At 38.4% G+C, this 25,914-nt stretch overlaps 1 protein-coding gene across 3 annotated transcripts; it reads left to right on the plus strand.

Annotated features, from left to right (window-relative positions):
- Positions 1-2,868: 2,868 nt before the first annotated feature.
- Positions 2,869-10,952, plus strand: LOC104093525 (putative E3 ubiquitin-protein ligase SINAT1). 3 transcript variants are annotated; one of them, XM_009599297.4, is made up of 4 exons: positions 2,869-3,062; positions 5,331-5,633; positions 7,726-8,109; positions 10,171-10,952. In XM_009599297.4, exons 2-4 carry the CDS (start codon positions 5,415-5,417, stop codon positions 10,492-10,494), a joined length of 927 nt encoding a protein of 308 aa, XP_009597592.1. In that variant the 5' UTR covers positions 2,869-3,062; positions 5,331-5,414; the 3' UTR covers positions 10,495-10,952. The 3 variants fall into 3 exon arrangements, with proteins under 3 accessions (XP_009597592.1, XP_009597585.1, XP_009597576.1); XM_009599290.4 differs by lacking the exon at positions 2,869-3,062 and adding an exon at positions 3,090-3,508; XM_009599281.4 differs by lacking the exon at positions 2,869-3,062 and adding an exon at positions 3,090-3,490.
- The last annotated feature ends 14,962 nt before the right edge of the window (positions 10,953-25,914 follow it).

Here is a 25,914-nt window from a genome sequence, read left to right on the forward strand (position 1 = left end):
CATAAAAAATTAAGGTAGAAAATTAATGTGTATTATTATTTTATCCAACAAGAAATGTATCGTCATGTAATATAATTCTCGTGTGTATTAAAATTTCATGCAAATATAATGTGAATATTCTTATAAATCATCACAGTAGTGTTTAAAGTATTGTTTTTTTTTTATCTATATGTACATTTTACGAGTTTTTGTGTGTTATAAAAGATAATTATAATTAACTAATTAAAATTATCAAGTTTCTTTTCATCTCTAGTCTCTTATCAAAATTTCTTGTCTCTTGTCCTTAGTAAAAATATATCAATCGACCGGCTATCAAGGGTGGTAATTGAAATCTAATCTAAAAGGTTAAATATATATAGCCACCAACGAATTAAAGTAGTTCTAAACCCTACCAAAAGTTAAAAAAAATATAGTTCAGAATCGTATCAAAAGTTTGAAATCCTTCAAGTTATTTTTCATAAGGACTATATCAACTGCTTGCTTCTTCCTACCCATATTTGCTTTTCAACATCCGTATCTTAAAGTATAAGGGAATCATTGTTCCAGCTCCCTTTATTGCAACAAAATTCTCTAAAACTCTATTAATAGATATGGATTAAACAACAACATAAAAGAAGAATATCGTGTTAGAAAATTATAAACCGCAATTAAAAAAGAACTGCTATCTAAGTAAATTAATCTAAAAAAATAAATCCTGGAATTATATTTTTTATGAAATACTACTAACCTATTGCGTCAAGCCATCAATCTGCAACTTATACATATTTGCAACATTAATTCATAATTTACGGATATGTCTTGCAGTTCCTGTAGAGTTTAATAGGTTCCAAAATATGATAGAAAAGAAAACGACTTCTAAACCTAAAATGAACGAAGAGAAGTCTCCCTTTGAATTTAAAGTTTAGTAGGTTTTCAAATTATGAGAAAAAAGGTCTCCTGAACCTAAAAGAATAGAAAGAAGTACTAAATATTAGGAGAATTATTAAATATCTATTCTTAGATATTAGAGAAATAATTAAATTACTATTTTGTCTAATATGAAATTAATTTCTGAAGGATATAAAAGGCGAACGATATTTTGATAGGACCTTCGTGCTTTTAATATAATATAGATATAAATATATATAGAATATAAATATAGATAGATAGATAATAAATTACCTAGAAAACTTATTTTGATAACGTCACTACATAATTGTTGTAGATTTTACTTAATATACACAAAGCTACTACAGTATATTATTTTATTACATTAATGTAATTAAACTTTACCTATTATAACATTACAAAATAAGAAAGAAAATTTCATTTTTGGGGAACATTTATTTGAAATGCACAATGAGACAAATAAATTGAAACATAGCATTAAATACCATTAAACAGCCGAAGATAGTCTCTAGATTGGTAGTTGTTGGATCATAAAACCTTGTATGGTCTTGTTCAAAGTAAATATGCTGGAAATGGAATCAATAGATCACGTGGGGTCACAAGTTTGAAAACATGTGGTTCATGACCATAAGTTTTCTAGAAAAATATTTTTAAATAATCGTAATGTTCGGGTCAGCTTTGTTCGTATCTCGAGTTTTTGACTATTTTACGAGATATATGTTATTTTCCACCAATATAAGTATCGAGTAATTTTATCCATCAAAATTTAAACATATGAGATATAAAATTAGTTTTTCAAGAAAAACTTTGCACAGAACAAAAAAGCATTTAGTAAATAGCTTTTGTATGAACTTTTTAGAGTATTTATTTCTCAAAAGGTATACAAATATTTTGAGTAGAAAACTTTGCATGGCCTATCTTCAAGATCATAAAAGTTATATAGTAATCATCCCTATAATTATTTTAATAATTGCTGATTGATTTCAGATTCCTCATGGCTTCAGTGCTTACGCACAATGCCCACCACTAAATTCTATGATTATTTTTCATGTTTCAAACTGTAACAAACCAATAATATAAACATAACATAAGACCCTTGCACTCAAGAGCATAGTTAGTAGTTAATGGATGTGTACAAATGTGAAAACCATAGTCTAAAAAAATTAGACGATTTTTTTTTATTTGTCCAAGTCTTGATGAGCAAAATAATTTTGTATTTACGTTGATGGAGGGTGGTAGCTTTTATACGAAATTATGATTTGCCTAAGTTTTAACGGACAACGTTACTTAATACTTATGCTGAAGAACAGGGACGAAGGCATATGCCGCACTACGAATTAGGCTGAACGCAATAATTTTTGTTTAAATAATATATTTGGTGCTTTGATCATTGTCGAAACCTGTAAAAAAAATAATGAAATATATATAAATATTAAATTTATAACTGAGTCATTAATACTTGAAGTCGTAGTTCCAAAATTCAGAACGAAAAGTAATAAGAATCCGATAAATACAAACATCTTCCATACTTATGTTAGTAAAAGGTAACAAAGCTGACACGAACAATATATTAAAGAAAAATACTCTCTCTGTTTATTTTTACTTGACACGTTTTGACTTTTCACGATTCTTAAAAAATAATAAATGAAGTGCATAATTTATCATGATATTCATATTAATTGATGTATATTTTACTGAATTTGAAAAAATAATTTAAAATAAGTAATACATATTGTGAGTATAACAAAAAATTATTTTCTTAATATGTATAAAGTGACGAGTAAAAATAAAAATATATTTTTATTATAACTGACAAGTAAAAGCGGAGAGAGTAATATAAGACCCTTCAAAATCTTGAATCATATAATCATAGTAGTAATAAAAAATTTCAAACGTTGCGTACGCGAAATGCCACCTTTTTCTTTTTTCTATCCTTACGAGAAAACCAATAAAAAGAACTGACCCCAACCACCCCCTTTGCAGAAAAAGCCAACCCCACAGCTTCAAACTTCAAAGTCCACCATTAATGGTTATCTGTTAAGACAATTTTCCACAAAAATTGCTGTGTTGTACTAAATTTACCAGACCCTTTCAAAAACACCTAACCCCTCTTCATTTTTTGTCTATTTGTACACACACAGGTGTGTGCCACAAAAAAAATTGTATATTATAAGGTGGTATCAACTATTTTCTTATAATTTTAGTATTGGAGTTAATTTAGGCACACCTCAACTGATTTTACGAGCTAGTCATTTGTAACGTGGTCTCAATTATAGTTCCATTATTATGTGAATTTGATTGTGACATTTTTTTCAAATCTTTGACTCTTGTTACAAGATTTTGTTTTGATTACTCAGATTTACTGTTGGACAAAAAAAGGAAAGAAGCTTGCTTTAGAGGAGACTTAGGACACGTAAATCAAGGAGAAAGCTTTTAAGGATTTTTGCTTCATTTCAACCACTCACTCATACACCCTTTATTCAGACCCTTAAATTTCTCCTCTTTGTTTGTCCTGTTCTTTCTTTTTTTGATGAATCGTAACAGGAAGACCCAATTATTGGTTGCTTTTTTGAAGAATGGGATGAATTAGTCAGATTTTTTGGTACAAAATCTCATCTTGGTTTGTTTTGCTCTCTTTCCTCTTGGATTTTTGTTTGTTTTGTTTTTTGTTGTGGTAGTTTTTCTTGGATTGAAGCTTATGTTTGTGGGGTGCTGATAATCTTTGTAGTTTGAAAGCTTATGCTTGTTGGGTGCTGGAAAGTTGAAGCTTTTGTGTTTTTCTTTTATTTGAATTTGAGGAATTCAAGGTTAAAATGGGGAAGATATATGTGGTAGCATTTTAGGTCTTTTTGTGCTTTTGAGGAAATTGCCAGATTTAATTTTTGAATTGCTTTTGCTAGGTTATTGTTGTTGTCTTGGAAGATAAATTAAGAATGCTGGGGAGAAGGATTGAGTTTTTTCCTTCTAAACTGCTAATAAAGTTTGGATCTTTGAATGCTTGTTGTGGTCTTGGTTTCTAATTTTTTGTTGATCAGCAAACTTTGTTGGATGCTGAATTTCTTCATCTTTTCTTTTTCCCCTTTCTTTGTGTGCTTTCTTGTTTCTGGGAGTTGTTATGAGCTCATAAAGTTTGGACCTTTGTGTCATAGAATTGGTTTGAAGTCTAGGTTTTTTTCTTTTTCTTCTCAATTCTGTCCATCGAGGGTCTATCGGAAACATCTCTACATTCAAGGTAGTGGTAAGATGTGTGCACACCCCTTTACAGACCCCATTTGTAGGATTATACTGGGTTTGTTGTTCTCATTTCTGTCCAATCAAAAGTTATGATTTCTGAGTAAGGGGAGAGAGGCATAGTAATTCTTGTTGTTGTAGACAATTCATTCGCTTCTTGTGTAAGCAAATTCTTTCAGAAGATTTGATGTTGGAAATAAGTAGATCCCTTATTTGCTATGCTGTCTATCTTTCTTCTTTTTGAGGTGAGACTTTGCTGAGACTTTTAGGATAACCTACTTAGTTCTCCCTAGTCTGTTTATGTTCTTCTCGTACCAGCCTTGAACTCTTGACCTAGTGGCGTGGAGAGGACTCCCTCGACCACTATGAACATGAAGTTCTCGTTTGTCCCTTTAGTGTAAAGAAAAATCACTAAAGCCTTGTACTTAGCATTGAAACAACTTTTGAGCATATCACTCCACTTTCCTAAAGAAGAGAGAAGTGGAGGAAAATTTCTAAAGATTAATGATGAAGGCAGTTCTAAGTAATGAAGTACACACGGTTCTTTCCTAAAGAAACTTTGAGGAACAGTTAAATTAATAGCTCTAAGTAAGAAACTTTAGGTACTAGCTACGATACATTTATAATGCCAAATCCTTATAAGAAACTATTAGTTATAAAAAAGAACTTTGAAATAAATATAGATATTTAGAAACTTATAAAAAAGGTTTTTAAGTTGTGATATTTTCCATTCCAGACAGCATAATACACTTGAAGATCTTAGTTTCCATTTCAAAAACTTAAAAGGTACACTTGAAGATCTTAAAAAAGGTTTTTAAGTTATGATAAATATAGATTACAATCTTGAATGTTGACAATCAAAAACTTCATAGACTAGTTATCTCATTATTTATGATAGGCATACTAACTAGTTTCATTAAATTTCTCTTCTGCTGTCCCTAATTTTTCCTTTTCCTTTTCCCCTTCTCGTGTTAATTTTGCTTGAAAAATGATTATTTTTAAAAAATTGCACTCTGGTTTGCCATCCAAGACTTGACTGATAAATTTCCATGTAAAAGTTTGGTGTAGATTGCCTGCATTAACTAGTCTTAAACTAGGCTCGTCTAACTAGTAAAGGTTTTCATTTATCTAGATCTTTTTCCTATTTCGTTTGATAGGTTGATTTCTTTACCTTTTTTCCCAATTTGTGTTCACACTTTCTTTGGTGACAGGACCAGGACCGTCGAGAGAGCTAGAAGATCAGATTTGAGGAGGATATATATTGTTATCAACGCTTGGTAGTTAATATAGATATCATGGCTCCCGGAGGCAGCAATTACCAGGATATTGGCGATTCCCGAAGTGGATATGCTGATTATGGTATTGCACCAGAAAGTTCTGAATTCAAAAGCTCCCCTTTTAGAAAATCTTCAGCTATTATTGGTGGGAAGCATGGAGCGGGATCTAATAGCGCTGTTCATGAGCTACTTGAATGCCCTGTTTGTATGAATCCAATGTACCCGCCCATTCACCAGGTAGGTTTTAATGTAACTTAAATTGGAATAACAGATTTGTAATGTGTATTATTTCAAATCTCTTGACATAGTGGTACAAGGTGGAGGAGATTTTTGGTACTTGCATTTGAATATAACAGGGATGCAGATGTATATATGTGATGGATTTTATAAAATTACAAGTACATAGAAATTCTTGAAGATGACTTGAAAGGTTTGAAAAAGAATGGTGCAATTTCTTCACAAGTAGACAATTAGTTTTACTAATGAGTCTTTCACTTAAAGTGTCACATCTTGATGAAGTTGCAGCATTATATAATCAATTCGAACTATTATAAGGAGCAAATGTCTATTTGTCTGTTCAGCAGAGATGAAATAGCGCTCTCCCCATTCTTAGTAAAAAGGTTCGCAATTTCCTGGAGTACCTCAACTTACTAGAAATACGTTTTGCCCATCCCAAAATTTGGTTTTACCCAATGTTGGGCCCCGTGTTATGTTATTCATGCTCCAAATATCTAGTCCGGGGGGGGGTAAAGTGTACCATATATGTTATGAAATGAACCGTATAAACAAAGCGCGTGAATAATGATCTTTACTTCATAGCAAGCGTTGGCCGGTTTAAATATATTCTCCCCATATACGAGTCGTAGTTCCACCTGTGTTGTATGTTAGAATAGATTTTATAAAGAATTTGACAAAATGGAGTTCTAAATTAATGGTTTGATATAAAAGAATTTAGTAAGTTTGCAAGATGTTAATAAGAATCCAATAATGTAAAGTGGTGGACGTTTATATTTGTTTGAGTTGCTGGAGGGGGAAAAAGTTTTCATTTGAGGAAAGAGGTCAAGTTTAGTAGCTTTCAAGTCATTTGGGCATGGCTTAAAACGGTTTCTCATCTTTCTTCCTTGGAGCTTTAGTGTTTCTTTCGTTCCTTCAAATAAGGTGTACAAGATGAAATGATGGTGAAAGTTTAAATTAATGGTTTGATATAAAAGAATTTAGTAAGTTTGCAAGATGTTAATAAGAATCCAATAATGTAAAGTGGTGGACGTTTATATTTGTTTGAGTTGCTGGAGGGGGAAAAAGTTTTCATTTGAGGAAAGAGGTCAAGTTTAGTAGCTTTCAAGTCATTTGGGCATGGCTTAAAACGGTTTCTCATCTTTCTTCCTTGGAGCTTGAGTGTTTCTTTCGTTCCTTCAAATAAGGTGTACAAGATGAAATGATGGTGAAAGTTTATGATTCTCATTGTTTGTTAACAATAAAAGAGCGCCTGGTTCTTTAAAGGATAAACCTCTCATGTTATGGACAGTAAACTCTACAAGCTGTACTAGAGCATATAACAATGAAAATTTGATGATTGTCGTTACTAGTTAACAATAAGAGGGCACCTAGTTTCTGGAAAAGATAAACATATTTATGGACTGTAAACTCTACATACCCGAGTTTTTGATTCTCATTGTTTGTTAACAATAAAAGAGCGCCTGGTTCTTTAAAGGATAAACCTCTCATGTTATGGACAGTAAACTCTACAAGCTATACTAGAGCATATAACAATGAAAATTTGATGATTGTCGTTACTAGTTAACAATAAGAGGGCACCTAGTTTCCGGAAAAGATAAACATATTTATGGACTGTAAACTCTACATACCTGATGCACCTCTTTGTTATATGGCCTATAAAAGAATTACCACAATAAAGTCGGTAAAGCATATAATTTAACATTATTAGAAGAATTTGAACTTTTTGGTATTTTTTGGGATAGAAAAGTTGGAAACGTGGTTTTCCTGTCTAGCTTTTATGTAATAAGTACTTTCTTTTGTAAGGTAGTCACTGCTAGTTTGGATGAGCCAAATTGGAAAGTTAGACACTCAACTTTTGGCGCAACGAGTGTGTCTTGTGGCTCAATGGAAAGAAAAAGTAGTTGAACCGCCAATGCCTTTAAATAAGAGGGATCATTAATGCCTTCCCCAAAAAAAAAACGAAGTTGGCCGACTGATCATATGTTTCTTTTCTCGATTTCCTTCTTTTTTGTTAAGCTTGTGATCTTATTCTTCAAGACATTAGAAGCATTTCTTGGGATGTTACTAAGCTTGTTCACCTTTTTCTTGTAAGTGTCCAAACGGCCACACATTATGCCATAAATGCAAGAAAAAAGTACATGTATGCCCAATTTGCCGCCATGAGCTTGGAAACATAAGATGTCTTGCACTGGAGAAAATTGCTGAATCGCTGGAATTGCCATGCCGATACCAAATTTTTGGCTGTCAAGATATATTCACTTATCAGACTAGGCTTCTACATGAGCAGAACTGCAGATTTCGACCATACAATTGCCCGTATGCAGGATCTGAATGCGCTGTTACTGGTGATATTCAGTACCTCGTTACACACCTAAAAGATGATCACAAGGTTGACATGCATGATGGATGTACCTTCAACCATCGTTATGTAAAATCTAATCCTCAAGAAGTTGAGAATGCTACATGGATGTTGACGGTGAGTTCTCTCTCTCTCTCTCTTCTTCTTTCTTTTTACCTTTGTTTAGGGAGCTAAGGGAATGAAGGGGTTGGGCAGCGAGGGTATGATTATTTATCATTCATTGCATATCTTGAGGGTGTTCTATACTACAATGTTTATATGCTTTATTTATTTATCATGATACAGTTGCGCATCGTCATGAAATGCAAACAATATAATATGGACTGAAGGTCTAAACAGAGATCAAGCTTATTGAAAAGAATTTTTACTTCCAGATCTGAAAATTGCCTGTAATGATACCTATCTGAAAAAAGAGTGTCTATCATGAGAGTTGAGAGGGTTAGTTCGGTAGCTCTTTCCATTGAATGTGTGGCACCATCCCTAAATTAGACAACCGATTTATATTTTGCGGTGCGAACATTATTCTTCAGTCTTTCCATATGTCCTCAGTCTTGTGGAATGATAGGTCATTTAACATTTTAGGTAAAATGCAAGTGGGAGTTGTTTGAGGGTCACAATCTCCAAAACAACATATAATCCATGGTTTGTATGTGTCATTATGTGTTTAAGCGGGAAGCTCTAAAAATAGCAGTATAATTATGCAGCTTTCCTGCATAAGGGAAAACTTCCAGTCTGTTCTGCTCCTTTTGTCGACAACCTAAAGTTAAACAACCTTTCTTGGAAGATGGCGAAATCCCAATAACATTCACTTACCCTTTCAAATCTTCATCATCAACAACAACTATGCCTTAGTGTCAAACAAGTTGGGGTTGGCGATATGAATCCTCTCTTCATTCTTTAAACTCAACTAATATAATCATCATTACCAAAATAAAATAAAGGTGAAAGGAGGAATCTTAATAGCTCAACTTTCACCTTATTGGTGAGGGTTCAATTTCCCACCTTGTAATCCCCTCCTTGATTTACCTTTCAACAAAATAAAAAAAATAAAAAAATAAAAAAATAAAAGTGAAAGTGAACAATAAGGTGTGTATATATATATATATATATATATATATAGTAATAACAATAATAACATTAGACCTTTTAAGTCTTCAGCGAAAGAATTTTTTAGAAATCATTGTGAAGCTTCCAGGAAGATCTGAACTAATGAGAGAAACAACAAATTCAAGTTGTTCTACAAACAACTAATTCATATTGCTCTCAAGCAATAAGTCAGTTGAAGAGTGAAATTCTGAAGCTGTTGTCTATAAAAGGAGAGAAACTGATGGCTGTTTCTGTTACTTTTTTTTCTTTCTTAAAAGTTGTTAGATTTTGGCCTCATATTAGATACTTGGAAAAAATCTGCTATTATTAACCTTTTCCATAGAAAAAAGGAAAAAGATTTTGTTACGTCTTAAACTTTAGTTTGTCATTGACAAGAGAGGTAACAACAACAACAACCCAATAAAATCCCACAAGTGGGGTCTGGGAGGGTAGGGTGTACGCAGACCTTACCCCTAACCCCGGAAGGGTAGAGAGGCTGTTTCCAAAAGATCCTTGGCTCAAGAAGAAGAAAATAAACAATAGACAATAGGTCAGTGACAGCAACAGAAGCCAGAAAAATAATATCAGCATCGTAAGAAATAGAAAATAGATGTAAAAGCAATAACAATAACCAGTAACAATGCCATAGAAAATAGTGTGGAAACCACATAAACCACTAACAACCCAAGGCGAAACATTATCAGCCTAGCCCCGCCCCCGGTACAACGTAAAAAAGCGCCCTCCACCTCCAACCTTACAGTTGTGGGTTCGAGTCAATACGTTACCATATCCAACAACAACAACATACCCAGTATATTCATCATTCATCCTCATGTTTGCATTTTAGTTACTGCTAGGAGGCTCATATTTGCTCCTGCTGTTATGTTCAGCTTTATCTTTTGTGGTTGAAAGCGAAGACAGACGAAAAAGCACAAAGTTATTGTGTTGTATGCTTATTAATTAATCTTCCGACTAGCATTTGACCCTGAGAAAGGAGTTCCTTTTTTTGTTGATTTCTACCTTGTTTCGAATGCAATGTGCTGCTTGAATAAATCATGTTGGTAATAGTTCTTTTGCTATTCTCTGGAGTAGGTTTTCAACTGTTTCGGTCACCAGTTTTGCCTGCACTTCGAGGCTTTCAACCTTGGATTGGCACCAGTGTACATGGCATTCCTTCGTTTTATGGGTGACGATGATGATGCAAAAAGATTTAGTTATAGTCTTGAAGTAGGTGGATTTAGCAGAAAGTTAACATGGCAAGGAGTACCGAGGAGCATCCGTGATAGTCATAAAACTGTTCGAGACAGTTTAGATGGCCTGATTATTCAAAGGAGCATGGCACTCTTCTTCTCTGGTGGTGACAGGAAGGAGCTGAAGCTAAAGATAGCTGGCCGCATTTGGAGAGAACCATTATAAACTAGATAGGGGCATTTGCGCAAATGGCCATTGTTGAGGCCAATATTTAAATTGTGCCCCTGTTAGTTCAGTGGGCTAAATTTGTTGGCAAAAAGGCGAAATTTAGTTCGCTGGGCTAACAGAGACTGAATTTAAAGAGTGGCCTCTAAGAGGGCCGTTTGGTGCAAAATAATCCGACTAGATATACTCCTTTTGCTGCAGGAACCCCTGAAAGTATAGTTAGTCATTCCTGATTGGTTGGTGGCTTATTTTTTGCATTTCTTGTAAATGGTTACTAGAAAATCTGCAGATGGTTCTATACAGTTCCTGGTTTTTGGATCGAACGATTTGTATCGAGTGTAGTTTAGCTCAAATATGGACCAATGTTATGGTTATTGCTGGCCTTGTATCTAAAGTTGTGAGGCATTTAGTCTTTTTTGACCAGCCATATGATAATCTATGTAGTAGTTAGTCTCTTATCTATTGCCTCTTGAGTTTTTTATTTGTCTTTAATCTTATAGTCCTTTAAATTTTGAACCAACTCAGTGAACAGTGTGAAAGAGAGTAATAGTCCCGATCCTCTATTTACTGCTTCTTCCATATCTATTACTGCTATTGTGACTTGCCGGGAGGTTTCGTTTTGGTTTTTGGAGTGATTTGGGACACTTAGTCCCTAAATGGAGGTTTAAGCCATAGGATTTGGACTGTAGTCGGAACTGTGTGAAGACGACTCCGGAATGGAATTCCGTCGGTTCCGTTAGCTCCGTTAGGTGATTTTGGGCTTAGGGGCGTATCCGGATTGTGTTTTGGAGGTTTGTAGCTTATTTTTGGAGATTTGGACCGGTAGTGAAAATTTTGATATCTGGGTCGGATTCCGATTCCGGAGGTTGGAGTAGGTCTGTAATGTTGAGTATGACTTGTGTGCAAAATTTGGGGTCAATCGGACGTGGTTGGATAGGTTTCGGCATCGGTTGTGAAAATTAGAAGTTTCAAGTTCTTTAAGTTTGAATTGGAGGGCGATTCATGATTTTAGCGTTGTTTGATGTAGTTTGAGGGCTCGACTAAGTTCGTATGGTGTTTTAGGATTGGTTGGTATGTTTGGTTGAGGTCCCAGGGGCCTTGGGTGAATTTCGGATGCCCAACGGATCGATTTTTGGACTTAGGAGGTTGCTGAAGTTTTCTGGTGTCTGAGTTTTGGTTTCCTTATACGCGATTACGTGGGGTGATCCGCGATCGCGTCGGCTTAGCTGGGCAGAGGATGGAATTGTTCTTCGCGTTCGCGGACAGGGGCATGCGAACGCGTAGTGAAGTGAGGTGGTGCTTTGCGAACGCAGAGCCAAGGTCGCGTTCGCGTAGTGTTAAGTGGACCAAAGCTGGGCCACGCGCTTTGCTCATCGCGAACGCATTGGAATGTTCGCGATCACGTAAGTATGAGAGCCAGAGCATCACGTTCGCGCGATGTTTTACGCGTTCGCGTAGAGTTAATTTCTGGGGCATCAAAGTTGTTCTTCGCGATCGCAAGGCTATTTCCGCGATCGCGATTAAGGAATCACTAGGCACTATTAAAGTTTCCAAAATAGGGGTTTTGGCCATTTTATCAAAAACTTGAGTTGGGAGCTCGGATATGGACGAGATTTTGAGGGATTTTCAGAGATATCGATTGGGTAACGATTCTTAACTACTTTATGGTTATATTCCACTAATCCATCATTTATTTCCTCTTTAATTTCGGATTTTGTGGTTGAAATTGGAAAAAAATTGAAAGAACTTCTTCAACAAAGATTTCGAGTTTTGGAAGGGGATTTGTGGTCGGATTTGAGTAATTTTTATATGGTTAGACTCGTGAGTGAATGTGTGTTCGTATTTTGTGACTTTTACCCGATTCCGAGACGTGGGCCCGGTCGATTTTTTAGGACGAATTTTTATTAAAATCTTGATTTCATTAATTAGCTTAGCCTATTATAGTTGTATTTATGATATGTAATTGTTTTGGCTAGATTTGGGCCATTCAGAGTCGGATATTCATGGAAAAGACATTCTTACTGGATTGATTGAGCTTGGTTCGAGGTAAATGGCTTGCCTAACCTTGGGGGAGGGGGAGGAGAGGGGGGAGAGGGAGGGAGGGGGAACTCCCCATAGAATTTATATTGTTTGTGATACATGAGCGCCGTGTATGTGCCGTAACTATTGAATTCTATTATTTGGCTGCATATTTACTTTGGGACTACGAAACGGTATTCCGGGAGATCCCCCCATATTGCATATTTACTTTGGGACTACGGAACGGTATTCCGGGAGATCCCCCTGTATTGCATATTTACTTTGGGACTACAAAACGGTATTCTGGGAGATCCCTCGTCCTGCATATTTACTTTGGGACTACATAACGATATTCCGGGAGATCCCCCTGTACTGCATATTTACTTGGGACTACGGAACAGTATTTCGGGAGATCCCCATGTACTGCATATTTACTTTGGGACTATGGGACGGTATTCCGGGAGATCCCCCCTGTTCTGCACATTTACGTTTGGGACTACGAGACGGTATCTCTGGAGATCCCCTGTTGTATTTCTGTGTACTGAGCTGTTACCTTCTATGAATTCTTCCTTGTTAAATTTCAGTCTTTATTTTACTGCGATATTTCATTCTTGCCTTGGTTTATTATTATTTATACTAGTAGGGTCCTGACCTGACCTCATCACTACTCGACCGAGGTTAGGTTTGGCACTTACTGGGTACCGATTGTGGTGTACTCATGCTAGTCTTCTGCACATGTTTTTGTGTGCAGATCCAGGTGCTCCTTATCAGCCGCACTATCAGTGAGCCGATACAGCTTTGGAGACTTCAAGGTATATCTGCCGCGTCCGCAGACCTCAGAATCCCCTTCTACTCTTTCCCATGTCCATTATCTTCTGTATTTTTCTTTTGTTAGATTCTGATGTATAGAGACACTAGATTTTTCCTTATGGAGTTTGTGATTCACGATGTTCCGGATTTTGAAATTTTTTGTGTATTTTTGAATAGTTGGTTATTGTACATGACAAGCGGCATGGTATCCAGTTATGTTACTATTGCTATAGTTAGTTGTTAAATTTATGTTTTCATTTCATTGTTCCGCAAATGTTAGGCTTACTTAGTCGTAGAGACTAGATGTCGTCACGACGTCATACAGAGGAGAAATTGGGTCGTGACAACTTTAGTATCAGAGCTCTAGGTTCATAGGTGTCGTGAGTCCAAGCCGGTTTATTAGAGTCTCACGGATCGGTACAGAGACGTCTGTACTTATCTTCGTGAGGCTATGGAACTGTTAGGAACAATCATACTTCTTTTGATTCCTTGTCGTGTGAGTTATTGACATCAAATTCTAAACTTGTGTATTCTATTCTCTCACAGATGGTGAGGACACGTACATGCGGATCTGATGACCAGGCAACTGCGCCCTCTGCTTGAGCCGCGAGAGGCCGGGGTCGGGGTACAGGCCGAGGATGTCCACGTGGTGTAGCTAGAGCACCCGCACGAGGTGCTACAGAGGAGCCCCTAGTAGCTCTAGCTGGAGGGGAGACATCTGAGGTACCTGTTTCTGCACCAGCCCTCCAAGAGACTCTAGCCCAGTTTCTGAGCATGTTCAGCACCTTAGCTCAGGCTGGATTGATTCCACTTGCTCCTACCACATCTCAGGCCGGGGGAGGAGCACAGACTCCCATCGCCAGTACTCCAGAGCAGCGGGTCCAGGTAGACCAAGTTCCAAAGATTGCACCACTGAAGCCGGTAGCTCCAACTCAGCCCGAGGTTAGAGCAACAGCTTCTGAGGTGGAGCAGCTTAGACTTGAGAGCTACAAGAAGTACCACCCACCTATTTTCAGTGGATTGGCTGCAGATGATGCTCAGGGTTTTCTGGATGAGTGTTATCGTATTATCCGTACTATGGGCGTAGCGGAGACGAGCGAGGTTTCTTTTACTACATTCCAGCTTAGAGGAGCAACCTATTAGTGGTGGCGTGCTTATGAGTTGAGTAGTCCAGTTGAGGCAACTTCACTTACATGGACTCAGTTCTCGGACATGTTTTTGGGAGAGTATGTCCCTTGGAGCCTCAGGGACTCATGGCACGCGGAGTTTGAGCAGCTGCGCCAGGGATCTATGACTCTGTCAGAGTATGCAGTTCGTTTAAGTGATTTGGCCCGACATGCACCGGCCTTGGTTGCCACCGTTCGAGAGAGGGTTCGACGGTTTATTGAGGGACTCCGCCCCAGTATCCGGATTAGTATGGCCAGGGAGTTGGAGATGGATATTTCTTATCAGCAGGTTGTGAGTATTGCCAGGAGATTGGAGGGCATACTTGCCCGAGATAGAGAGGAGAGAGAGGCCAAGAGGTCTCGAGAGACTGGTTCTTATTCTGGTGCTCATGCCCCAACAGCTCGCCATGGTAGGGGTTATGTGAGCCGCCCCTTCCATTCAGCTCTTCCAGCCGCCAGAGGTGTTCCAGCCCCTTCTAGGCCCCAAGAGCCTTATTATGCACCGCCAGTAGCTAGTGTGCCTCCTGCACGGGGTGTTCCTAGCGGCCAGTCCAGCAGATCTGGCCCGAGCCAGTCATAGCAGCCACGCCCTCCCAGAGCTTGTTTTGAGTGTGGCGACCCTCGCCATATGGTGAGGGATTGCCCCAGGTTTTGGAGGGTTGCACATTCACAAACTTCTCAGCCACAACGTGCTCCACGAGCTCCTGAGGCTATGATTACAACACCAGCTGCCACCCCACCTGCTCAGCCAACTCGGGGTGGAGGTCGGGGAGGTAGAGGTCGCCTTAGAGGGGGAGGCCAAGCTAGATGCTATGACATTCCTGCTCATACAGAGGCAGTCGCTTCTGATTTTGTCATTACAGGTATTGTCCCGGTCTGTCATAGATACGCGTCAGTGTTATTTGACCCAGGCTCTACATATTCTTATGTGTCCTCTTATTTTGCCCCGTATTTGGGCATATCTCGTGATTCTTTGAGTTCCCCTGTTTATGTGTCTACTCCTGTGGGAGATTCTCTTGTTGTGGACCGCGTGTATCAGTCGTGTTTAATTTCTCTTAATGGTTTTGAGATCAGAGCCGATTTATTATTGCTCAGTATAGTAGACTTTGATATTATTTTAGGCATGGACTGGTTGTCGTCCCATTATGCTATTCTTGATTGTCACGCTAAGACCGTGACGCTGGCTATGCCAGGTTTACCGCGATTAGAGTGGAGAGGTACCTTAGAGTATACTCCCAATAGAGTTATTTCATTTCTTAAAGCTCAACGAATGGTTGAGAAGGGGTGTGACGTGTATCTAGCTTATGTGAGAGATGTCAGTATTGATACCCCGACAGTTGAATCAGTTCCAGTAGTGAGGGACTTTCCAGATGTGTTCCCAGCTGATCTTTCGGGCATGCCACCAGATAGAGATATTGATTTCGGCATTGATTTGTTGTCGGGCACTCAGCCCATCTCTATTCCTCCATACCGTATGGCTCCTCCTGAGTTTAAGGAGCAATTACATGACTTGCTTGATAAGGGCTTCATTCGGCCCAGTGTGTCACCTTGGGGTGCTCCTGTCTTATTTGTGAAGAAGATTGATGGTTCTATGCGGATGCGTATTGATTACCGCTAGTTGAACAAAGTCACAGTGAAGAACAAGTATCCATTGCTTCGTATTGATGACTTATTTGATCATTTACAAGGTGCTAGAGTGTTTTCCAAGATTGACTTACGTTCATGCTATCATCAGTTGAAGATTCGGGAGCCAGACATCCCGAAGACTACTTTCAGGACTCGGTATGGTCACTACGAGTTCCTGGTGATGTCTTTTGGGCTGACCTATGGCCCAACAACTTTTATGCACTTGAGGCACAGTGTGTTCCGGCCTTATCTCGACTCTTTCATCATTGTGTTTATTGACGACATTCTGGTATACTCCTGGAGTCGGGAGGATCATGAGCAGCATCTGAGGACTGTGCTTCAGACCTTGAGAGAAAAGAAGTTATATGCAAATTTTTCTAAGTGTGAGTTTTGGCTAGACCCAGTGGCATTCTTAGGCCATATAGTATCGAGTGATAGGATCAAGGTGGATCCGAAGAAGGTGGAAGTAGTGTAGAGTTGGCCTAGACCGTCATCGGCTACGGAGATCCGTAGTTTTCTTGGTTTGGCGGGGTATTACCGTCTCTTTGTAGATGGATTCTCATTTATTGCAACACCTATGACCAGGCTGACCCAGAAGGGTGCTCCATTCAGGTGGACATAGGAATGTGAAGAGAGCTTTCAGAAGCTCAATACAACTTTGACTATATCCCAGTATTGGTATTGCCTACAGGTTCGGGGTCTTATACTATATATTGTGATGCATCGCAGATTAGTCTAGGCGCGGTGTTGATGCAGGACGGTAGGGTGATTACCTACGCGTCCAGACAGCTGAAGGTGTATGAAAAGAACTATCCTGTCCACGACCTTTAGTTAACAGCTATTGTTCATGCCTTGAAAATTTGGCAGCATTATTTGTACGGTGTTCCTTGTGAGATTTACATTGATCACCGGAGTTTGCAGCATCTGTGCAAGCAGATTGATCTTAATTTCAGATGAGGTGGTTGGAGCTGCTTAAGGATTATGATATCACCATTTTGTACCACCCTGGGAAGGCCAATATGGTGGCCGATGCTTTGAGTTGCCGGGCAGAGAGTTTGGGGAGCTTAGCATATCAACCAACAGCAGAGAGGCCCATGGCGTTGGATGTTCAGGCCTTAGCCAGCCAGTTTGTGAGATTGGATATTTCTGAACCAAGTCGAGTATTGGCTTGTGTGGTCTCTCGGTCTTCTCTTTATGACCGTATCAGGGAGCGTCACTATGATGACCCCCATCTGCTTGTCCTTAGGGACACGGTCCAGCGCGGTGATGCTAAAGAGGTCACTATTAGAGATGATGGTGCATTGAGGATGCAGGGCAGGCTATGTGTTTCCAATGTAGATGGTTTGCGTGAGTTGATTCTCCAGGAAGCTCACAGTTCGCGGTACTCTATTCATCCGAGTGCTGCGAAGATGTATCAGGACTTGAGGCAGCATTACTGGTGGAGATTCCGGAATGGAAATGGGAGCGGATCACTATGGATTTTGTTGTTGGACTCCCACAGACTCAGCGGAGGTTTGATGCAGTTTGGGTGATTGTGGATGGGCTGACAAGTCGGCTCATTTCATTCCTTTGATGACTACCTATTCTTCCGAGCAGCTAGGTCGAATCTACATCCGTGAGATCGTCAGGCTTCATGGCGTACCGATATCTATTATCTCTGATCGGGGTATGCAGTTTACATCAAAGTTCTGGAGAGCTGTACAACATGAGTTGGGTACTAATGTTGAGTTGAGCATAACATTTCACCCTCAGACGGATGGCCAATCTGAGCGCACTATTCAGATATTAGAGGATATGCTTCGTGCATGTGTGATAGATTTTGGAGGTGCTTGGGACCAGTTCTTGCCACTTGCAGAGTTTGCTTACAACAATAGTTATCAGTCCAGCATTCAGATGGCACCGTATGAGGCTCTGTATGGTAGGCGGTGTCGGTCTCCAGTGGGATAGTTTGAGCCGGGCGAGGCTAGATTATTGGGTACAGATCTTGTTCAGGATGCCTTGGAGAAGGTTAAGGTGATTCAAGATCGACTACGCACAACCCAGTCCAGACAGAAGAGATATGCGGACCAGAAGGTTCGCGATGTTGCATTCATGGTTGGAGAGTGGGTCTTGCTCCGGGTTTCGCCCATGAAGGGCGTTATGAGGTTCGGAAAGAAGGGCAAGCTGAGCCCAAGGTTCATTGGTCCTTTTGAGGTGTTGCGGCATATTGGGTAGGTTCCTTATGAGCTTGCCTTACTTCCCAGCCTAGCAAAAGTTAATCCGATATTTCATGTTTCGATACTCCGGAAGTATCACGGCGATCCGTCTCATGTGTAGGATTTCAGCTCAGTCCAATTGGACAAGGATCTATCTTATGTTGAGGAGCCAGTGGCTATTTTAGATACGCAGGTCAGAAAGCCCAGGTCAAAGAACATTGCTTCCGTGAAGGTTCAGTGGAGGGGGCAGCCGGTCGAGGAGGCGACTTGGGAGACCGAGCAAGATATGCGCAGCCATTATCGTCATCTTTTCACCACTTCAGGTATGTCTCTATACTCGTTTGAGGATGAACGATTGTTTTAATAGGGGGAGGATGTAACGACCCGACCGATCGTTTTGAGAGTAATAGCCCCGATCCTTATTTATTTCTTCTCCCATATCTATTTCTGCTATCGTGACTTGTCGGGAGGTTTCATTTTGTTTTTTTGGAGTATTTTGGGACACTTAGTCCCTAAATGGAGGTTTAAGCCTTAGGGTTTGGACCGTAGTCGGAACTGTGTGAAGACGACTCCGGAATGAAATTCCGGAGTGTCCGCCGTTAGGTGATTTTGGGCTTAGGGGCGTGTCCGGATTGTGTTTTGGAGGTCCGTAGCTTATTTTTGGAGATTTGGACCAGTAGTGAAAATTTTGATATCTGGGTCAGATTTTGATTGCGGAGGTTGGAGTAGGTCCGTAATGTTGAGTATGAATTGTGTGCAAATTTTGGGGTCAATCGGACGTGGTTGGATAGGTTTCGGCATCGGTTGTGGAAATTAGAAGTTTCAAGTTCTTTAAGTTTGAATTGGAGGGCGATTCATGATTTTTAGCGTTGTTTGATGTGGTTTGAGGGCTCGACTAAGTTCGTATGGTGTTTAAGGATTGGTTGGTATGTTTGGTTGAGGTCTCGGGAGCCTTGAGTGAGTTTCGGATGCCCAACGGATCGATTTTTGGACTTGGGAGGTTTCTGAAGTTTTCTGGTGTTTAAGTTCTGGTTTCCTTATACGCGATCGCGAGGGGTGATCCGTGATCGCGTAGGCTTAGCTGGGCAGAGATGGAATTGTTCTTCGCATTCTCGGACAGGGGCATGCGAACGCGTAGTGAAGTGAGGTGGTGCTTCGCGAACGCAGAGCCAAGGTCGCGTTCGCGTAGTGTTAAGTGGACCAAAGCTGGGCCACGCGCTTTGCTCATCGCGAACGCATTGGAATGTTCGCGATCACGTAAGTATGAGAGCCAGAGCATCACGTTCGCGCGATGTTTTACGCGTTCGCGTAGAGTTAATTTCTGGGGCATCAAAGTTGTTCTTCGCGATCGCAAGGCTATTTCCGCGATCGCGATTAAGGAATCACTAGGCACTATTAAAGTTTCCAAAATAGGGGTTTTGGCCATTTTATCAAAAACTTGAGTTGGGAGCTCGGATATGGACGAGATTTTGAGGGATTTTCAGAGATATCGATTGGGTAACGATTCTTAACTACTTTATGGTTATATTCCACTAATCCATCATTTATTTCCTCTTTAATTTCGAATTTTGGGGTTGAAATTGGAAAACAATTGGAAGAACTTTTTCAACAAAGATTTCGAGTTTTGGAAGGGGATTTGTGGTCGGATTTGAGTAATTTTTATATGGTTAGACTCGTGAGTGAATGGGTGTTCGTATTTTATTAAAATCTTGATTTCATTAATTAGATTAACCTATTATAGTTGTATTTATGATATATAATTGTTTTGGCTAGATTTGGGTCATTCAGAGTCGGATATTCGTGGAAAAGGCATTCTTACTGATTGATTGAGCTTGGTTCGAGGTAAGTGGCTTGCCTAACCTTGTGTGGGGGAACTCCAGTAGAATTTGTATTGTTTGTGATACATGAGCGCCGTGTACGTGAGGTGACGAGTACGTACACGGGTAAATTATGTAAAAACCTGATTTCTCTACTAAGTAATAACCTAATTTCCTTCTTATTTGAGTTCCATCACCATGTATAGTATCCGGCTAGACTAGAATAGCATGCCTACTTGCCTTAACTGTTTACTTGAACTACGTGCAACATGTTTAGTGAATTTACCTTTCTTTCCTTAACTGGTACTTAGGCTGAACTGTAGAATTTTGTGCCGTAACTATTGAATTCTATTGTTTGGCTGCATCTTTACTTTGGGACTACGGAATGGTATTTCGGGAGATCCCCCCATACTGCATATTTACTTTGGGACTACGGAACTTTATTCCGGGAGATCCCCCTGTACTATATATTTACTTTGGGAGTACGGAACGGTTCCTGCATATTTACTTTGGGACTATAGACGGTATTCCAGGAGATCCCCCCGGTATTCCGGGAGAGACCCCCTGTTCTGCACATTTATGTTTGGGACTACAGGATGGTATCTCGGGAGATCTCCTGTTGTATTTCTGTGTACTGAGTTGTTACCTTTTATGAATTCTTCCTTGTTAAATTTCAGTTTTTATTTTACTGCGATATTTCATTCTTGCCTTGATTTATTATTATTTATACCAGTAGGGTCCTAACCTGACCTCGTCACTACTCGACTGAGGTTAGGCTTGACACTTACTGGGTACCGATTGTGGTGTATTCATGCTACTCTTCTGCACATATTTTCGTGTGCAGATCCAGTACTCCTTATCAGCCGCACTATTAGTGAGCTGGTACAACTTTGGAGACTTCAAGGTATATCTGCCGCGTCCGCAGACCTCAGAGTCCCTTTCTACTCTTTCCCATGTCCATTATCTTATGTATTTTTCTTTTGTTAGATTTTGATGTATAGAGATACTAGAGTTTTCCTTATGGAGTTTGTGATTCACGATGTTTCGGATTTTGAAATTTTCTGTGTATTTTTGAATAGTTGGTTATTGTATATGCCAAGCGGCATGGTATCCAGTTATGTTACTATTGCTACAGTTAGTTGTTAAATTTATGTTTTTATTTTATTATTCCGTAAATGTTAGGCTTACCTAGTCGTAGAGACTAGGTGCCGTCACGACGTCATACGGAGGGGAAATTGGGTCATGACAATTCGTGTTTGGAATGATTGCCCCATAAATCATTCTAGCCATCTTCCTTTCTCAACCATGCTTGTTAGAACTTCTAATTAATAACAAAAGAAGAAAAAAATAAGAATGAAGAAATACCATTCTACTATCAACAATAGGAACAATTTTCTCTCAAGCTCCATTCGTTATCTCCTTCTTCTTTTTCTTCTTCTTCTTCTTCTATTTTTCCTAATCACTATTAAGGATACTAGTTATAGTAACGCACGTATATTCTGTGTTTGTTAATAAAAAAATATATGGAATATAGAATAAGAATGAATCATGCGTATATCAATTGATGTCAAGGCAGATGCAACATTCATTTAAAAAATGTTATTACACTGTCACAATAGTTGAATTTCAAGTAATCGGTTATCTTTTGAAACTACAAAGATGAAAGTTTTGGTGTATTAGTTATAATAGTGTAATCATAAGTATTTTATTATATGAGATAATAAAATGTCATGTTGTTGTATCTGACCTTATACTTTATAGATGATGTTCTTGGTACATAAAAAGGACTAATTAGTGGCCATCAAGCTCGAGTATTAGTCGAAAACATCAACAACACCCAACACTACATGTTGCTAAGATCTGAAGCCAGTTAAATTGGATAGAAATTAAGCTTTTTAAGCCAGTTGACAAGCTTTCACTTCAAAACCCCTCTACAATGCATCTCTTGAACAATTTGCTTTATGATGATGCAAAAGCCATTCTTTGTATTTTGGAATACCCTTTAATTCCTCTAGCGCCAAACATAATACACCACAACAGTCATAGCCATTCTAAACACTTCAGCCGCCCGAGAAGACTTTTCTTTAACACACTCCTCATAAGACTAATTTCGACATTAAAATAATTATACTAAACATCTTGGGCATCTAATCTAGACCATAGATATTCTACCAATTTTTCTTCATCAAGTTTCTATACGTGGGACTTTCTTTTCTTTATTCAGACTTAACAAGTAAGTGCTTTAATAACGATATATAACTATTGACGATACTCATAGCCACATTTTTCAATGCACCGTAAAACTTCTTCTGCAACTGTCAGTTTCATTTAGACGTCTCGTCTCCAACTATTATATATCGTCTTAATTATTGGTAAATTATATTCAAATAAATATATTATTATTGAGGTTAAAAAAAAATATACACTCCTTAAGAGTATGTTCTCTGCTTGACAAAATTGTAAAGAAAATTACTCGACATATTTATGAAATACTTCATATATGTGCGTACAAAAAGTCTAGGAGAAGAAGAATGAAAAGCATTTTGATTATTTGTTTAAGGTTAGCTAGTTTTAACATAATGAATGAATGATAGCGATTCGCTACAATTTAAATGTATTAATGTAATAATAACTTCAAAGCAAAAAAAAAAAAGTTAATCACGACCCTACAAAGAAAAATCCACTAAGTGATTGGAATTTTAAACATATTCAAAATTTTAAAAGCCATAACACAATAAATCATTAAGATGTGAAATCCAAATATTATGAGGCTACTTGATTATGTGTAATCAGCTGCTATTAGATTTGTAGAAAATGAACATTTGTATTAGTAGACGTACAAATTAATAACCTATAGCTATTAAAAGTACAAAACAATCAAAAGAATTCAAAAAAAAGACTATAAATTTCTTTACATGAGTAGTCGAAAATATCAAGCTCGGATAATAAATATATCTAAGATAAGCAATATAATAAATATATCAAACTGAAAATAGAGAGATTATGATTTTCCATATCCATATGCAGATAGGCTTCTAGCAGCATTAGCCTTTGATTATATTGGTTATTAGATTAATAATAAGTGACATATTAGAATATTTTATGCACACTAAGAATGATACTTCTACTTAATTTTATGCCAGTTTTGTATTTTCTTAAAGAACCATGTGTGAAAGTTTCAAACATATTATGCAAATAATAAAGTTGGCCTGTCATAGCGAAGCAATGTCGACATCTCAAAAAATTACCCTGCATACGTATAAAAAAATAATCATAAATTTCTAAAAAAACAAAATACTACGGGCAACAACATTGGAACTAAAGTGCACACAAAAGAATTTTAACATGAGTTAACTTGATTACGCCGATAGTTTAAAAATGTTTTATATTATTAGGTCATCCAAAAAATCTATAGGTAACACTCAATAAAAGTGAGATTTTGTAACGTAATAAAAGTAACCTAATTATATTTAAGAATTTGCTATTTGATATAATACTCTGTATAAGTTAAAACTCTTTCAATATTTTATTTAATGGTCCTTCAAAAGGTTTGAACTTGTGATGTTCTTTTTAATCTTTACAATCTGTGTACTTAGAGTTGATTGATTTTTAACTTTTTTTCTAATGATTAAACTGTAATGACCCGATCGGTCATTTTGGGCTCTAGCGCGTCGTTCAACAGTTTGAGGCCATGAACAACTTCACTTCAGATATTATGACTTGTACGCGTGGTTGAAATTGAAATTCTAAAAGTTGGAGTAGGTCCGTAATGTCAATTATGACTTGTGTGCAAAATTTGAGGACAATAAGACGTGATTTGATAGGTTTCGGCATCGATTGTAGAAGTTGAAATTTCAAAGTTTATTAAGTTTGAATTGGGGTGCGATTCATGATTTTGATGTTGTTTGATGTGATTTGAAGGCTCGACTAAGTTCTTAATGTGTTTTGGGACGTGTTGGTATAATTGGTTGAGGTCCCGAGGGCCTCGGGTGTATCTCGGATCGAGTTCGGGCGAATATTGGACTTTGAGGAATTGCTGGTTTCTGGGCATCTGGTTTCCTCTTCTGCGATCCCGAAAAAGGGCCGCGATCGCGAAGGGTTAAGTAGACTGGTGGAATTTTTACTCTACGCGATTGCGTATAGTAGTTTGCGTTCGCGGAGGGTCGAGCTGGAGGTTCTTCGCGTTCGCGTCAAAGCCATCGCGAACGCGCTGTTTTAATGGGGCTGGCCCGTTTGGTGAAGGTTGTTCTATCCGATCGCATAGCAGGGTTTGCGATCGCAAAAGAGAAAGGGAATGAGCAGTGCGATCGCGTTCTGGGCATCGCGTTTGCGAAAGAGAAGATTTTAGGCAGCTGTTGATTGGCCTTCACGATCGCGAGTGGATTTTCGCAATCGCGAGTGGATTTTCGCAATCGCGAAGGGAAAAGACATGGGCAGTGTTCTTTTAAAATAGAGGTTTTGGCTCATTTTCACTTCATTTCCTCCTTGGGAGCCGGTCTTGGAGCGATTTTGGAGCTCCATCTTCATCATCTATCTCAAGGTAAGTCATTCCCACCTATTGCAAGTTAAATACATGGTTTATATAGGGATTTAGACGTGAAAATTTTTGTAGAAATTTAGAATTTTGAAGAAAAACCTAAAAATTGATATTTTTGGAATTTGACCACGAATTTGGGTAAGGAATTGAGAACAAATTATATATTTGAGTTCGTAATACTATGGGTAATGTTTATCTTCAAAATTTTTTAGAATCCGGGCACGTGGGCCTGAGGTTGATTTTACCGATTTTTCGAGCGGAGTTAGAAATTGGAGTAAATTGAATTGTTATGAGTGTTAGAGTATATTTTCATTGGTTTGCACATTATTTTGCTAGTTTTGGAGAGTTGGACATCGGTTTGAGGTGTTAGAGTGGCGTTGGAGCCGGTTCTAGAATTTCAGAGTAAGGTAAGTCTCCTTCTAACCTTATAAGAGGGAATTAACCCCATAGGTGAACTAAATTATTATGTGCTTCTATTTGTGGGGGCTACGTACGCATGAGGTGGCGAGAGTCCGTACGTAGCTACTAGCTAATCCTGTGTCCGGGTAGTTTTAGGCTCACATCTTGCCTTGTTGATATTGTTATTGATTTATGTTTATTGTCTGTCTCGAGAGGGAACGAGATTAAGTTTACTTATTAAATGTTTTGAAAGGAATTGAGATTTAAGAACTTAAGATTTAAAAGGTTTCATTTGAACTTCGTAATTTCGAAAAGGATTGAGTGATGCTATAATAGCTTAAGAAATCTATGTGTAACCGCGTCGCATGTATGTTTCGCGAGCGAGGTAATTTCCTTAAAAGGCTACAAGTTGAATTTTCCATATTTTGAAAAAAATCAAGAAAGAATTATCATTTTAATGTTAAATTTATATTTGAACGCGTCGCAAGTATGATCCGCGAGCGGGGAGATTCCTTAAATTTATATTTGACCGCGTCGCACGTATGATTCGCGAGCGGGGTATTTCCTTCTACCACTCTTATGGGATCAGTCCATTCGCCTCGGCAGGATTTATGTATCACACTCTCATGGGAGTGGGCCGTTCGCCTCGGCAGGTTAATAGATGCATCTATGGTTCGCGTCGTTCGACCCTCAACAGTGCACAATTTACTTTTATGTTGGATCGGGCCGTACGCCTCGACATTTCCTATAGATATATATTATCCTCATGGAATCATGCGTAACGTTTGGCAAGAAGCCTGTATATCTGAGGGGTTTTCCCTGATTTGGATTATGACAATCTCTTTGATGAA

The sequence above is a fragment of the Nicotiana tomentosiformis genome, chromosome 11 (genome assembly GCF_000390325.3).
Source record: "Nicotiana tomentosiformis chromosome 11, ASM39032v3, whole genome shotgun sequence".
In the NCBI taxonomy this organism is placed as follows: domain Eukaryota; kingdom Viridiplantae; phylum Streptophyta; class Magnoliopsida; order Solanales; family Solanaceae; genus Nicotiana; species Nicotiana tomentosiformis.